The sequence below is a fragment of the Nematolebias whitei genome, chromosome 10 (genome assembly GCF_014905685.2).
Source record: "Nematolebias whitei isolate Nwh7 chromosome 10, NemWhi1, whole genome shotgun sequence".
NCBI lineage: Eukaryota > Metazoa > Chordata > Actinopteri > Cyprinodontiformes > Rivulidae > Nematolebias > Nematolebias whitei.
Genome location: NC_056507.1, coordinates 47,211,001 through 47,226,281, shown reverse-complemented (window position 1 = coordinate 47,226,281; position 15,281 = coordinate 47,211,001). Strand labels below are relative to the sequence as shown.

The 15,281-nt window shown below is 42.6% G+C and overlaps 1 protein-coding gene across 1 annotated transcript in view; it reads right to left on the bottom strand.

Moving 5' to 3' along the window:
- fezf1 (FEZ family zinc finger 1) overlaps window positions 1–15,281 on the bottom strand; it is an 84,374-nt gene that overhangs the window by 47,226 nt on the left and 21,867 nt on the right. Inside the window, exons 2-5 of the mRNA XM_037683041.1 lie at window positions 6,906–6,925; window positions 5,962–5,990; window positions 5,145–5,182; window positions 3,860–3,889 (exon numbers count right to left, since the gene is read on the bottom strand). Coding sequence (XP_037538969.1) covers window positions 3,860–3,889; window positions 5,145–5,182; window positions 5,962–5,990; window positions 6,906–6,925 — 117 coding nt within the window. The remainder of the gene's footprint in view (window positions 1–3,859; window positions 3,890–5,144; window positions 5,183–5,961; window positions 5,991–6,905; window positions 6,926–15,281) is intronic.

Sequence of the window (15,281 nt, the reverse complement as noted above, 5' to 3'; positions counted from 1 at the left end):
TATCAGTTATAATTTATCATTTATAATTTATCATGTATCAGTTATCAGTTGTCATACAACTGTAACCCCTGAGAGATTCAGCTGAAAGTCCTGGTGCACCTTTTATTTGAACCTGCAGAGATTTGAACAGCTGATCTGAAGCAAACAGGCAGGAGTTCACCTGAACTGACCACTCCTGCTGTTTGATGGTCTCCTCCTTCACCATCCATCATCCATCCATCCATCCATCCATCCATCCATCCATCCATCCATCCATCCATCCATCCATCCATCCATCATCCATCCATCCATCATCCATCCATCCATCCTCTTCTGCTTCAGGGTTGTGGGAGCAGCATCTTTACCAGGGAGGCACAGACATCAACATCCACCTCTTCAACTCTTCTAGGACCCCATGGTGTTTTCAGACCAACTGACTATTTATTAATTAATATCCTGATGCTGCTCAATAATCCAGGTAGAAAAATCTAAAAAGTTAAGTCTGGTCCTCTGGACATTCACAAAACAAACAATACAGTTTATAATAAATAAACAACAATTTTTGTTTGTTTGTTTTGTTTTTTGAATGTCCAGAGGACCAGACCTTTTTTAGATTAATAAGTTATAAATTTATGTTTTTAAATTTAATGAAAGAGAAAGCTTTAAAATTTAAGGACAAAATTTAATCTAATTGTTTTCAAGTCTTCTTGTAAAAGCAGTTTCAAAGATTACAGCACAGTGTGATGTTTTGCAATTTTAACATGAACCTTGTGCATATCTGTAAATAATAAAAGTGAAGATATTTTTAATACATCTTTATTGTAAAAATCTATACTAAAATGTAAAACACATGGGTTTAAAGCAGCAGGAAGGCAGTAAGGTAGGATTATGAATCAGGTTTATAAGTTACAGCTCATGAGGTACTCCATTAGAACATGACATCTTTTCCACAAGGGCAGCACGGTGGCGCAACTGGTAGAGCTGCTGCCTCTCAGCGAGCAGGTCCTTGGTTCAAACCCTGGTCCAGGGGCCTTTCTGGGTGGAGTTTGCATGTTCTCTCCGTGCATGCGTGGGTTTTCTGCAGGTACTTTGGTTTCCTCCCACAGACCAAAAACATGCATGTTAGGCTGATTGGTAACTCTAAATTGTCCCTAGGTGTGAGTGAGAGAGTGAATGGTTGTTTGTCTCGTTTGTCTCTATGTGGCCCTGTGATGGACTGGAGACCTGTCCAGGGTGTACCCCGGCCCTCGCACAGTGATTGCTGGACATGGGCACCAGCGACCCCCGTGACCCAAAATGGAATAAGCGGGTAAAGATAATGGATGGATGGATGGGATCTCTTCCACAACATCTTGTGACAAAGTCTTCAGGGTGTTCTTCTTCTAATACGTTTAGTGGTGGCTAGTAAGTAGCTTAAGGGAGCACTACTGCCACCAGGTGGTAAGACGAGTTGGATTCTAGTCCCCGCCTACAGAGCCGGTCCAGAAGTGTAAATGGAAACACAACAGATCCGAGCCAAGCTGAACTGACCCGAACTGACCTGATCCGCACTGTGACAGTGGAAAAGGGGCATTAGTCGGTCCATCACCAGAGTAAATGGTAAATGGACTGTACTTATACAGCACATTTCTATCTAATCAAGATACTCAAAGCTCTTTACACCAATCTGTGCCTCATTTACCCATTCATACAGCACTCTACTAGATCTCTACAAAGCTAATTGAACAAATAATTCTAAAGAGACTAATCAGTGCTTAATGGCATTCATACATCGATGGGACACACATCGGACAGAATGAGGGGTTCAGTGTCTTGCCCATGGACAATTCGGCATGTGACTGCTGGTGGATTCGAACCCCCCAACTCTTGCATTGGAAGACGACTGCTCTAACCACTCAGCCACAGCCGCCCATAAACAAAACAAACAAAAAGAGGCTGAGAACCTATCCTTGATGCAATCCCACCTCGACCTTGAAGCTATCAATCAATCAGTCAATCAATCAATTTTATTTATAAAGCACCCTTCATACTAAAAGCAGCTCAAAGTGCTGTACAGAATTATAAACAATAAACCCACAAAATAAAAGCAAACAACACACACATAAAATAAAATAAAATTGTATGGAAAATGTATAGACTGAACAGAAATGAACCAGTTCAGAAAATACAGTTAAAAAGATGGGTCTTGAGCCTGCTCTTAAAAACAACAACATTCTCTGCGGCCCTCAGGTTCTCCGGCAGACTATTCCACAGACGGGGTCCATAGTACTGGAAAGAAGCCTCACCGTAAGTGTGAGTTCTGACTCCTGTCACTCCTACAGCACATCTCACCACTGTCCTGCTGTCTTCATACACGTCCTGTATCAGTCTAACATACTTCTCTGCTACTCCAGATTTCCTCATGCAATACCACACCTCCTACCTCGGCACCCTGTCAAATGCTTTTTTTAAAATCCACAAAGAAACAATGGAGTTCTTTCTGACCCTCTCTGTTCTTCTCCATCAGCATTTGCAAAGCAAAGATGGCATCTGTGGTGCTCTTTTTTGGCATGAAAAGATACTGCTGCTCACAGTCACCTCTCGTCTAAGTCTTGCTTCCAGAACTCTCTCCCAGATCTTCATCATATGACTCATCAACTTAATTCCCCTGTAGTTGCTACAACTCTGTACACCACCCTTGTTCTTAAATATGGGCACCAGCACAGTTCTTCTCCATTCCTCAGGAATTTTCTCACCCTCAAATATGCCTTTGAAAATCTGAGTCAAAAACCTCACTGCCATCTCTACAATACATTTTCAAACCTCCATTAGTATGTCAGCAGGTCCTACTGCCTTCTCCTTATTCATTCTTTTCAGAGCTTTCTGGACTTCACCCTCACTAATCCATCGCACTTCCCGGTCCACAGTTTCGACAACCTCTACTCTTCTTTCTCTTTCATTTTCTTCATTCATTAGCTCCTCAAAGTACTCCTTCCATCTTCTCGTCATGCTCTCCTCACTTATTAGAACATTACCATTCCTATATTTAACAAGCCTAACCTGTTGCACATCCTTTCCAGCCTGATCCCTCTGTCTTGCCAATCGGTACAAGTCCTTCTTTCCCTCTTTAGTGTCCAGCCTCCCATACAACTCATCATACACCTTCTGTTTTGTCTTTGCTACTTCCCTCTTTGCTCTACATTGGATCTCCTTATATTCAGGGGAGTGGTGGCGCAGAGGTTAGAAGATGGGCCTGTGATCGGAAAGTCGCAGGTTCACCTCCCGGTACCGTCAACATAAAAAAAAATGTGGGTGGAAAAGGTGGAACACCCACACCTCCCACCACCTTCATTCACCCCACTCTGGGCCCCTGAGCAAGGCCCTTAACCCCCACCATCTGCTCCCTAAACAGGTCTCTCTTGAAAATGAGTTCTCGTGACTCATTGAGACTGCCTGGATAAATTAAGGGTACATGAAATGAAAAAAAAATCCTGTCTCCTCTCTTCAGTCCTCTCACTATCACATTTCTTTTTGGCTAACCTCTTTTTTTGAACAGCTTCCTGCAATTCTCTGTTCCACCACCAGGTTTCCTTATCATCCATTCTCTGTCCAGATGTCACACCAAGTACCTTCCTATCTGTCTCTTTAATTACTTTTGCTGTAGTAGTCCAGTCATTTGGAAGCTCTTTCTTACCACCCAGAGCCTTTAACAGCTCCTCTCTGAATTACTCACAACATTCTTCTTTCTTCATCTTCCACCATTTGGTCTTCTTCTCTGATTTGACTCTTTTTCTCTTCTTCACAACAACAGTCATTCTACACACAACCATCTGATGTCTGGCCACGCTCTCCCCTGCCACAACCTTACAGTCCCCAATCTCCCTCAGGTTTCCTCTTCTACACAGAATGTAGTCGACCTGCGTACTCCTTCCTCCACTATTATAGGTCACTCTATGTTCCTCCCTATTTTAGAAATATATGTTGACTACAGCCATTCTCTTGACAAATCCACCACCATCTGTCCTTCCTGATTTCTTTCCTTGACACCAAACCTACCCATCACTTCCTCATCCCCTCTGTTTCCTTCACCAACATGTTCATTCAAGTCTGCTCCGCTCACCACTCTCTCCCCCCTGGGAATACACTCTATCACTTCATCCAGAGCCTTCCAAAATGTATCTTTTTCCTCCACACACCATTTACCTGGGCTTGGGACTGGCACAAGAGACACATGTACACTGGTTTGTGCACCCTAGTGGCTGGTTTGTGAATAGCAAGTGACCATAAGGGCACTAACAATTGGTCATTAGGCTGATGGTCCTCCTTTGTCATGTGAACAGCTAGTTCTGGATGTCAACAACAAACTTGTATCCACTATGAGAAGGTGCTATTTATAAGACTGAGTTTATTACAGCTCCTCTGACTAAAGAAAAGTATTTCAACAAGTTTTCAATTTTTTTATTGTTTATTTTTTCATTTGCTTATCTTTTTATAATTATAGAATCTGTCCAGACGACCTGACTTAACTTTATTAGATTGGGTTCAAGGGTTCTGATCTGTTCTTTGTTCAGAGTTAAGTAAACTGCAACAGGAGTTTTCTGACCTAAACATAGGTTTAAACAGTACATGGCTGAGGAGGAGTTTGTGGAGAATCAAAAGGACTGGTTTGATCCTAAAATGGAAACAATCAATACATTTTTCTGGAAATGTGAAGACTGGATGAAAGAGGTTTTAAAATGTTCTGAACTGGCTGAAAGGTGTGATAAACAGGTAGCACCTGAAGACAGTAAGTCAGCTGTGTCAAAGTCTACAAGGCGCAGCAGTCTTGGATCACAAAGTGGAAGTGTTTCTTCAACATCTTCATCCATCCGAATAAAGGCAGAAATGGAGCATGCATCATTAAGGCTGCAGCTTTGCAGGAAAAGTTGGCAATTGAAAAAGAAGCAGACTGGCAAGCACAGAAAAAAATTAGACAAGCTCAAGAAAAGCTACGAGAAGCGGAAATGGAAGCTGAACAGCAAAGAGTGGAAGAAGCTATAAAAGCTAAAAAGGAGATGCATGCAATACAGACTGCCTTGGCTGAGGCAGATGCAAAAATGGAAGTTTGCAAAAATATGAAGGCACTCAGGAAGTTAAAAACATTATAGGAACAGAAGAAATGGGGATAAAACACAGACATATGCCACCTTACCACAACGGCCACATAGTGTCTTGCCAGCTCCCACTGTGGACCGTGCTCTTCAGCCCATTAAACCACCCAGTTCTTCACACACTCTGATCACAAACTTCAATTATGGACCAGTGATGGATAGTCTTTGCAAGGCATCCTGATGCATGCTCAATCTTTGCCTTTGCAAGGCAGTTTCTCAGCAAGCTACTGTAACTGAGTATCTTGTACAAAATCGTAAAAGCATCACTTTTGCCTGAACTCACAATTCCAATATTCAAAGGAGACCCAATGGAGTACAAATCCTTCATCAGAGCTATCAAGCATGGAACTGAAGGTCGTACCGACAGTGATTCAGATCATCTTCAGTGTTTGCTGCAGTACACAGCTGGACAACCACATGAACTAGAAAAAGCTGCCTCCACATGGAACCTTCAGTGGGTTATGCTCACGCTAAGCAGATGTTGAAGGACTTCTTTGGTGATGATTATAAAATAGCTTAAGCATATATAAGTGAAATATTGAGCTGGCAGACAATCAAGCCAGAAGATGGTGCTGATCTACAATCCTTTGCATTATTTTTGACAGGATGCTCCAATGCCATGGCAGATTCATTCATTCATTCAACCTTTATTTAGACAGGTAAATCCCATTGAGCCTCGAGGACTCATTTACAAGAGAGACCTGGTTTCAACAAAGAATGATGACAACAATGGACAACAGCAACAACAATAAACAGTTATAAAAAGTCATACTCCAGTTTTTTTTTTTAAACAAATAGGATGCCTAAAAAAAGGTAACAAAAACAGCTAGATTCTAAGGCGAATGTAGAAAACTAAAAACAGGAACATGTCTGCATTGGTCCCTGCCAGGAGTCCAACAGATTCTTAAAGCCACTTAGAGAGGTCAAGTTCGAGAGCTTCAAATGTTTTTGTAAGGTATTCCAGGAAACAGGAGCGGAGTAGGAGAAGGCCCTTTTGTCTAGTTCAGTCCTCATTGAGGGAACACTGCAGGTAATAATGTCCTGAGAGCGCACGCCATAGCTGCACTCACGCAGAGACATGTAGGAGGAGATGTATGAAGGCAGCAGACCAAGAAGTGATTTAAAGATGAAAATGTACCAGTGAGAGAGTCTGTGTGAAGTTAATGATGTCCAGTTAACCAGTGAGTACAGGGTGCAGTGGTGAGTACGATAATCACAGCCAGTTATGAATCTTAGTGCACCATGATAGACAACATCCAACATCTGCAGGGTTTTTGTAGGAGCGTTCATGTAAATAATGTCACCATAATCAATGGAGGGAAGGAAAGTCACAGATACAAGGCGTTTCTTAGCATTACAGGATTAGACAGGATCTGTTTCTGAAAAAGAAACCCAGTTTAACTTTCAGTTTCTTTATCAAGTTTTCCACATGAAGGTTAAAAGAGAGATGTGAGTCGACCAAGATACCCAAATATTTGTAGGAATCAACATACTCAATGGGGACACCATTTGAGGATAAAATCGGAGGAAGAACTGCTGGGACCAACTTCCTATTTGAAAAAAGCATCCCTTTGGTTTTGCCGGCATTTAGGACAAGTTTGAGGTGGAACAAATCAGTCTGGATGTTGTTGAATGCAGATTTCAAAAGCTGGAAAGCCTTAGCAACTGTTTTAGCTCGACAATAAACAACTGTGTCATCAGCATAGAAATGTATGGATGCATTAGGGATGTTTTTACCAACATTATGTATGTAGATTGTAAAGAGGGTGGGTCATAAGACTGAGCCTTGTGGTACACCATTGTTGACTGTTAAATAACTGGAGGAAGTACCATTATGTTGAACAAATTGCCTCCGGTCTGAAAGATAGTTAGAGAACCAACCAATGGTTTGTTCTGAGAAACCAATTTCTAAGAGCTTATGACACAAGATGTTATGATCCACAGTGTCAAAAGCTTTAGACAGGTCTAAGAAAAGTGCAGCACAATAATCCTTAGCATCCAGTGCTTCAACAATGTCATTAAGAACCTTCAGTGAAGCAGTGGTTGTGCTGTGTTGTTTCCTGAAACCACATTGATGTGGAGGTAAGATGTTAAATGAGTCCAGGTAATTTTTTATTTGAGAGTTTATCAGTTTTTCTAGAACCTTGGCTAAAATGCAGAGTTTAGAGATTGGTCGATAGTTGTTCAGTGAGGTGGGGTCACCTCCCTTCAGCAAAGGAAGAACAAAGGCTGTTTTCCAAGCGTCTGGAATGGAGTTTTGGCTTATGGAGAGATTGAAGATGTGGGTCACAGGGACTGTGATGATATGAGCGGCCAGCCTTAAGAAATAAGGTGGGAGTTCATCTGGACCTGCAGATTTTTTAGGATCAAGATCTTTTAACAGTTTATTGACCTCACTGACTGAGAATGGAGTAAAAGAGAAGGTGTGATTTAGGGTGCATTCACACCAGTCCGGTTTAGTCCACTTTAATCAAACTCTAGCTCGTTTTCCTAGAAAGTCCGGTTCGTTTAGGGAGGTGTGAACGCGCCATCGAACTCTGTCATGGAACAAAAAGGCGAACTCTGGCCCGGGCTAAAACCTAGGTCTCGGTCCGGTAGAAGCGAACTCCAGCGCGGTTCGAGTGCAGTGTGAATGTAAAAAGACCGGCCCTCTCCGCAGTGTAAACAAACACACATTTCTCTGACCTTATATGGAGCTGTCAGCTGCCTTGTGTGGAAAAACAATATTCTCCATGGTCTTCTGTCTCATCTTCTGCTCATGCTAAGTCCATTTTTGAAAAATGACAAAATATAACTCCTAAAACTGCTAAAACTTGATGCCACTTCGTTTTTATTTTTATTTACAGAAGAAGAAGAAGACGTGTCTTCAGAGGTTTTTGTGTCGTTTCTTTCAGTAGTTCTTGGTGCAGCGCCCCCACAGGCGAGCGGGGGAACAGGTTGGTTCAACAGGTTGGCTCGACTGCACAGTGCAGTGTGAATGCAAATGCACCAGCTCAAATGTAACAAAAGGTCATGAATATTGGTCCTGAACCGAACCGATTCTACCAGACTATCTGGTGTGAAAACAACCTAACTGAGGGTTGACTTGTAGGAGGGATTTGATTTTTAGAAGTTTGGTTATTAAGTGAAGTGGCTGATTTTCCATTAGTAACTGTGTCAAATAAAGAACTAGAAGCAACAAAATGTTTGTTGAAACAGTTCACGATCTCGTGCTTATTTGATACAGGAACAGAGTTAACGAGAAGTTGTGATGGGAGGTCAGATGATTGGGAGCTTCCTGAGAGAGATTTGATGGTTTTCCAGAATCTGTTAGGGTCATTTAGATTTTTGGAGGTCTGAGATAAGAAACAGTTGCGTTTTGCTGCTTTGACTGCAGTTGTGTATTTATTCCTCATCTGTTGAAAACTCAACCAATCAGTGTCAGAGTCAGATTTTCTCGCTGTGGCCCGAAGATGATCTCTTTTGTGCAGGAGGTCAGCTAGCTCTGGAGTAAACCAGGGGCTGTCTCGTCCCTTTATTCTGAACTGACGAAAAGGAGCATGTTCATTCACAAAATAAATGAAACTATTATGAAAATACAAACTGGATTCCAAAAAAGTTGGGACACTAAACAAATTGTAAATAAAAACTGAATGCAATGATGTGGAGATGGCAAATGTCAATATTTTATTTGTAATATAACATAGATGACAGATAAAAGTTTAATCTGAGTAAATGTAACATTTTAAAGGAAAAATATGTTGATTCAAAATTTCACAGTGTCAACAATTCCCAAAAAAGTTGGGACAAGTAGCAATGAGTGGCTGGAAAAAGGAAATTGTGCATATAACGAACAGCGGGAAGACCAATTAACACTAATTAGGTCAATTGACAACATTATTGGGTATAAAAAGAGCTTCTCAGAGTGTCAGTGTCTCTCAGAAGCCAAGATGGTGAGAGGATCACCAATTCCACCCTTGTTGCGCAGAAAGATAGTGCAACAATACCAGAATGGTGTTACCCAGCATAAAATAGCAAAGACTTTTAAGTTATCATCATCAACCGTGCATAACATCATCAAAAGATTCAGAGAATCTAGAGCAATCGCTGTGCGTAAGGGTCAAGGCCGTAAAACTCTACTGGATGCTCGTGATCTCCGGGCCCTTAAACGTCACTGCACTTCAAACAGGAATGCCACTGTCAAGGAAATAACAGAATGGGCTCAGGAATACTTCCAGAAAGCATTGTCAGTGAACACAATCCACCGTGCCATCCGCCGTTGCCAGCTGAAACTCTACAGTGCAAAGAAGAAGCCATTTCTAAGCAAGCTCCACAAGGTCAGACGTTTGCACTGGGTCTGGGGTCATTTAAAATGGAGTGTGGCAAAATGGAAGGCTGTTCTGTGGTCAGATGAGTCACGATTTGAAGTTCTTTATGGAACATTGGGACGCCATGTCATCTGGACCAGAGAGGACAAGTATAGCCCAAGTTGTTATCAACACTCCATTCAGAAGCCTGCATCACTGATGGTATGAGGTTGCATGAGCGCTTGTGGCATGGGAAGCTTGCATGTCTGGAAAGGCACCATTAATGCAGAGAACTATGTTCAGGTTCTAGAACAACACATGCTCCCATCTAGACGTCATCTCTTTCAGGTGTAGTGAACTAAGCCTCCGGTCAAAACCTGACCCTGAAGACCTTAATGGGACAGAAACTGTTATTTCATTGATGTGAATCCAGAAATACAAATTAGCTCATCCAGAGACTTTCTAATTTGTATCCTGAACTAATCAGTTGAAAGAACACTCTCTTTTTATATTGTCATTACTATTTTTACAAATGTCTTGATAATCAAAAGTGTGCTTAGTTCAAACCATTTTAAACGTTGAAGTGAACTACTCATTTTAAATCAACTGTGAAACAGTATTAATGATTTTTTAATCCTCATTCAAAGTAGAAATCATTTTAAATGTCTATGTTACAAAGTAATTATGCATTTTGATCTTCTCTCTGAAATGAGAAGGAGTGATGTCGGTCAAAAGTCGGAGACGGCCGCAAACAAGTTTATTGGAACGAACTGTCATGTTTTTAAACCTCTCAGACAGAAACAGAGAAGCTGGCACCTGTAGTCTGTCATTTCTCCAAAACATTCCTCTGTCTGTTCCTAAACATTTCTCTGTCTGTTCCTAAACATCTCCCTGTTTTTCTGACTCGTAGTAACCCTCTTACGTCACTAAAACCACACTCCTGTTGGTTCTTTCAACCAATCAGGACTTCCCAAATGGGACCGGAAACAGAACTCTTTAAAAGTCGACACTTCCTAGTTCTAGTAGTTCTACACATGAACCTGAGTTCTGGGAGCACAGGAGAACAGAAGTTCTGGGAGACATGAACCGAAGTTCCGAGAGAGAACAGAAGTTCTGAGTTCCTCTGAGTCTTCTCAGAGTCCCGTTAGTTCTTCTGGTACTGATGGAGTTCGGCTGGAGTTCCTGTAGGAGCCACGATGCCTCGCTGTGGCTCCACCCGGTGAAAGCCTTATAACTTCTGAGGAAGTTTGTTCTGTGGAACGAGTTCTCACGACTTCTGCCGAGTCGCAGCCGCCCTGAGGAGACGCTGAAAGGTAGCGTACCAGGGACCTCTTACCGCAGCGGATTCATCCTCTGCCAAGGTAAAAGAGTCGTCATGAGCTTCACTACCAGTGTACCGCATGCGAACTGCGCTTGAAAGGAGCGTGTTGTTCTGGTCTACAGACATACATCCTCATCCACATCTTTTCTCTCCATTTAAACTCCTTCATTCCCATCTTTAAAACTCTTCTATCTTGCCAGTAATTAATCCAGATATCTTCAGATATGTTTGTTATTTTAGTTGCAAGTGAGAAATCATGGCCGTATGATTTCTCATTGTAAAGCTCATTAATTAAGCTGTGTTATTGCATTCAGTCAGAATAATCAAGTGTACAATGTTTTGATTCTGTTAATAAATGACCACATTCATTTTGATGGGTCAAAGAAAATTAACGTCTCACGCCACTGATTAGACCATCTCCGACACAGTACTTCTAAGCACAAGATCACTTAGTCCAGAAAAATGAAAGAATCCGTTTAAATTAAGTATAATATCATGTACTTGAACTAGTCCAGATATTATAAAATGTAAGAGAGCACCCCTGAGCTAAATCCATCTCTCGGCTCTCTCACTACACAGGGAAGACCCTGCATTTTTCAACACGATAATGCCAGACCACATTCTGCAGCAATCAACATTATGGCTATGTAGGAGATGGATGCGGGTACTGAAATGGCGAGCCTGCAGTCCAGATCTTTCACCTACAGAGAACATTTGACGCATCATAAAGAGGAAGGTGAGACAAAGAAGGCTCAAGACGATTGAACAGTTAGAGGCCTGTATTAGACATGAATGGGAAAGCATTCCTATTTCTAAACTTGAGGAACTGGTCTCCTCTGTCCCCAGACGTCTGTTGAGTGTTGTAAGAAGAAGTGGGGATGCCACACAGTGGTAAAAATGGACTTGTCCCAACTTTTTTGGGATTTGTTGACGGCATGAAATTTGGAAACAACAGATTTTTCCCTAACATTATAAATTCTCTCAGTTTAAACTTTTGATCTGTGATTTGTGTTCTATTCTGAATAAAATATTAGATTTTGGCACCTCCACATCATTGCATTCAGTTTTTATTCACAATTTGTTTAGTGTCCCAACTTTTTTGAATCCGGTTTGTAGTTCCAACCGGAGTTCACATCATCAATTAATAGAATACGATGCCAGTCAATGTGAGACAGATCCCTAAGGAATGACTCTTCACAAAAATATTTCAGATCCCTTTTTTTTTAATTAATCTGGGCTTAGAAGGTGGACGTTTAATATCTCTCAGAGTCGCTGTCACACAGTGATCACTCAAAATGTTGGCAAATACACCTGTACCAGGGAACTTGTGAGGCATATTTGTTAGAAACAGGTCTAAGATGGAAGATTTTTCAGGACGGTTTTTGTTAAATCTTGTCGGAGAGTTGTTCTTTTGGGTAAGATTGAGAGACAGGCAACATTCCTTGAATTTATCACAGAGGGGGGCTGACTTACCCTAGTCAATGTTGAAATCTCCTGCCAAAAAGATCTCTTTGAATTTTAAATTACCTAGGAACTCCATCAGGGAGGACAGAGCCTCAGGTGTTGCTGAAGGGGGATGATAACAACCCCCTACAGATAAAATCTGGCCTCCATTCAAAGTGATGTTTACAGCTAAGGCATCAATTTGGTTAGGAATTATTTTAGCAGACACAAGACTAGAAACCAGAGAATCTCTGATGTAAACAGCGACCCCCCCCCCCCCTTTTTTTTTGACGATCACAGCGGTAGATGTTAAATCCATTGACTGTCAGGTCATTATTCATTACGGATTTGTTGAGCCAAGTTTCAGAGATGAAGATTACATCTGCCCCAGAAGAACTGACCAGAATTTTCAAGGAATCAAGTTTTCTCAGAAGGCTACGTGCGTTTACATGCAGAAAATGAAGCCCAGACACGTTCTTAAAGTCATTTGGTGTCATATAAATAGTGGGGGGTCCAGGGTTGGGCTGAATCCCTGAGAGCAATAATTTGCATAATTGAACCATGAGAAACATTAATGAAGACGCGATCATTCAGAACCCAAAAAACAGTGAAAGTTGTAGTGATGGGTAGATCCAGGTGTATTAACAAGATTCAGTGACTCCAGATAATCTGAGAACTGAAAATAGTGACAATAATATGAATGGTGCAGAAAAGTCTCAGACTATAAAACATCACAATTCAAATGGGCAAACAAACCCGACAAGGTGGCCCAACTGCCGTTTGAGTTGGGCTGAGGGGGGCTCTGGCCCTCCTGCGAAGATGGATGGATGCTCCCATGGGAAACAGAAGCTGGGTCCAATATCAACAGGCAGAAACAGAAACAGATAATTTGCAGCAAATAGCAGAGCAAGCTCCCAGAAAATCCTCCTGAAATGAAATACATGGTCCTAGCTCGTTTCAGGTCAACAGGGGACAACAGCATGATCCGGAATAAAAATAATTATTATCCAGGTGAGTTTGGATGGAGGCCTGCAGCAACTCTGAAGCAAACTCTGAACTTCTCTCGAGCACCACGCAGTGCTGCTCCTTCACGCTGCTCCTCCACGCTGCTCTTCCACGCTGCTCCTCCACGCTGCTCCTCCATGCTGCTCCTCCGCTTCTCTGCACGTCACCCCCGCACCCGACAGTACGAGAGGCACCCCCGGTGAAAAACGAGACTGACCGGAGAGGCTGGGGCTGAAGTCGTCACTGGTCCGGTCCGGTTCTGCTCCAGTCCAGCTCCGGCGCTCCACAGCACGAGAGACGAAGAGGCTGAAGTTGTCCCTGGCCCGGTTCTGCTCCGGTTCGCTTCCGGTGGCGCTTCAAAGCATCGGAGCGTCTCCTCCAGGCGAACACAGCAACTCCACGGAGGTGGACAGTCCTTCGTTATAAGTAACGGGCTGCTCACTGAAGCTGAGACCCGCTATGTTGAAGACGAAGTCCCCCACAGCCACCTTGTTTCGGTTCTGGTCCAGTTCAGGGGACACAGGTACACTTCCCCCACACAAATGAAGACACCACAATTGCCAGTCCAGTAGAAAACCAGCAAAATACCACCCGGCGATTCTTGTCGGAACCAGGTAGAACCACAAAGGTCCAGATGAGAGTTTGTTGGGGTCCAGAGAGAGAGAGAAGGAATCACCGGACCTTCGTGCGACGACTCCCCAGCTCCAGGGGTCACCTGGCCGGCAGGGTGCGCTCAGAGTTACCGGTGGGGTGGAAGCGGCCGGTCCTTGACCAAAATATATTTTTGGACGGTCCCGTCTGGCTTTCTGAGTCACTGAACACCGAATTCGGTTGGAGGAGGGACCGACTTTAGTCCGGTTAAAAAAAAGGGTCAGTTTGATGATAAAAGACTGCAGAGAAGCCGGAGGGAGCTGTAGTCCATCAGCTCGCCGGAAGTGAACTATTAGTTCACTTAATATTAATATAGATATTAGTTACATGGAAGACTTGGACAACACAACTAACATTAAGACTCTAGTTAACAAGCTTCCATTCAAGCTCAGAGAAACATGGAGAAAGAAGGCTTGTGACTTGCAAGAAAACAAAAAGAAAAGAGTAAAGTTTAAAGACTTTGTTGACTTAGGGTGTTCACAACAACTGTCTTTCACCCCAAAGGTGAATATAGAGATGATACAGACAGCTGCAAACAGGAAAGACAACAAACACAAACACCCCACCTAGACCCAAAGAGCAAACCTAGTAGTTTCTGTAAAGGAGAGCAACACACTCTTTCATCCTGCAGAAAACTAAAGAGTAAAACACATACAGAGAAGATAAACTTTTTGAAAAGTAAAGGACGATGCCCAAAAAAGTTCAATCTGGTCCTCTGGACATTCAAAAAACAAAAAACAAAACAAAGCAAAAAAATATAGAAATGTTTCGTCTCTCATCCGAGAGACTTCCTCAGTCTGAGGAGCTGTATTCAGCTCAGTCTCTTAATAACACCTTCTCAGAGTGGATCAACCAGTTTTGCTGCTGACAACCAAAACCAGCTGATCACATGCTCAAGAAGGACCATCAGCCTAACAATGTATCATTAGCACCCTGATGGCTGTTTACTATTCACAAAGGGCTGAGTGATACTAGAAATCACAGCATTGTAAGAGGGGGACAATTGAACACGTAGGCCTCCACCCCTGTTTAACGATGGATGATTTCTTTTCACAAAGATGGCCTCCTTTACTCCTCTCTCAAACCATCGTTCCTCTCTATCCAGGATGTGAACATCTTCATCCCTGAAAGAGTGACCGCTGGCCTGGAGATGAGTGTAGACCGCAGAGTCCTGGCCTGATGATGTTGATCTTCTGTGCTGGGCCATCCTTTTGGCCAGTGGCTGTTTTGTTTCCCCGATGTAAGACTGATCACAGCCCTCCTGACACTGAACAGCATACACAACATTACTCTGTTTGTGCCGGGGGACTGGATCTTTGGGATGAACCGGTCTTTGCCGTAATGTATTTTGGGGTTTAAAAGCCACTGGGACGTTGTGTTTAGAAAAGAAACGTCTCAGTTTCTCTGATACTCCCTCAACATATGGAATGACCACTGGTCTGGGTCTGGGTTCCTCCTTTTCACCTG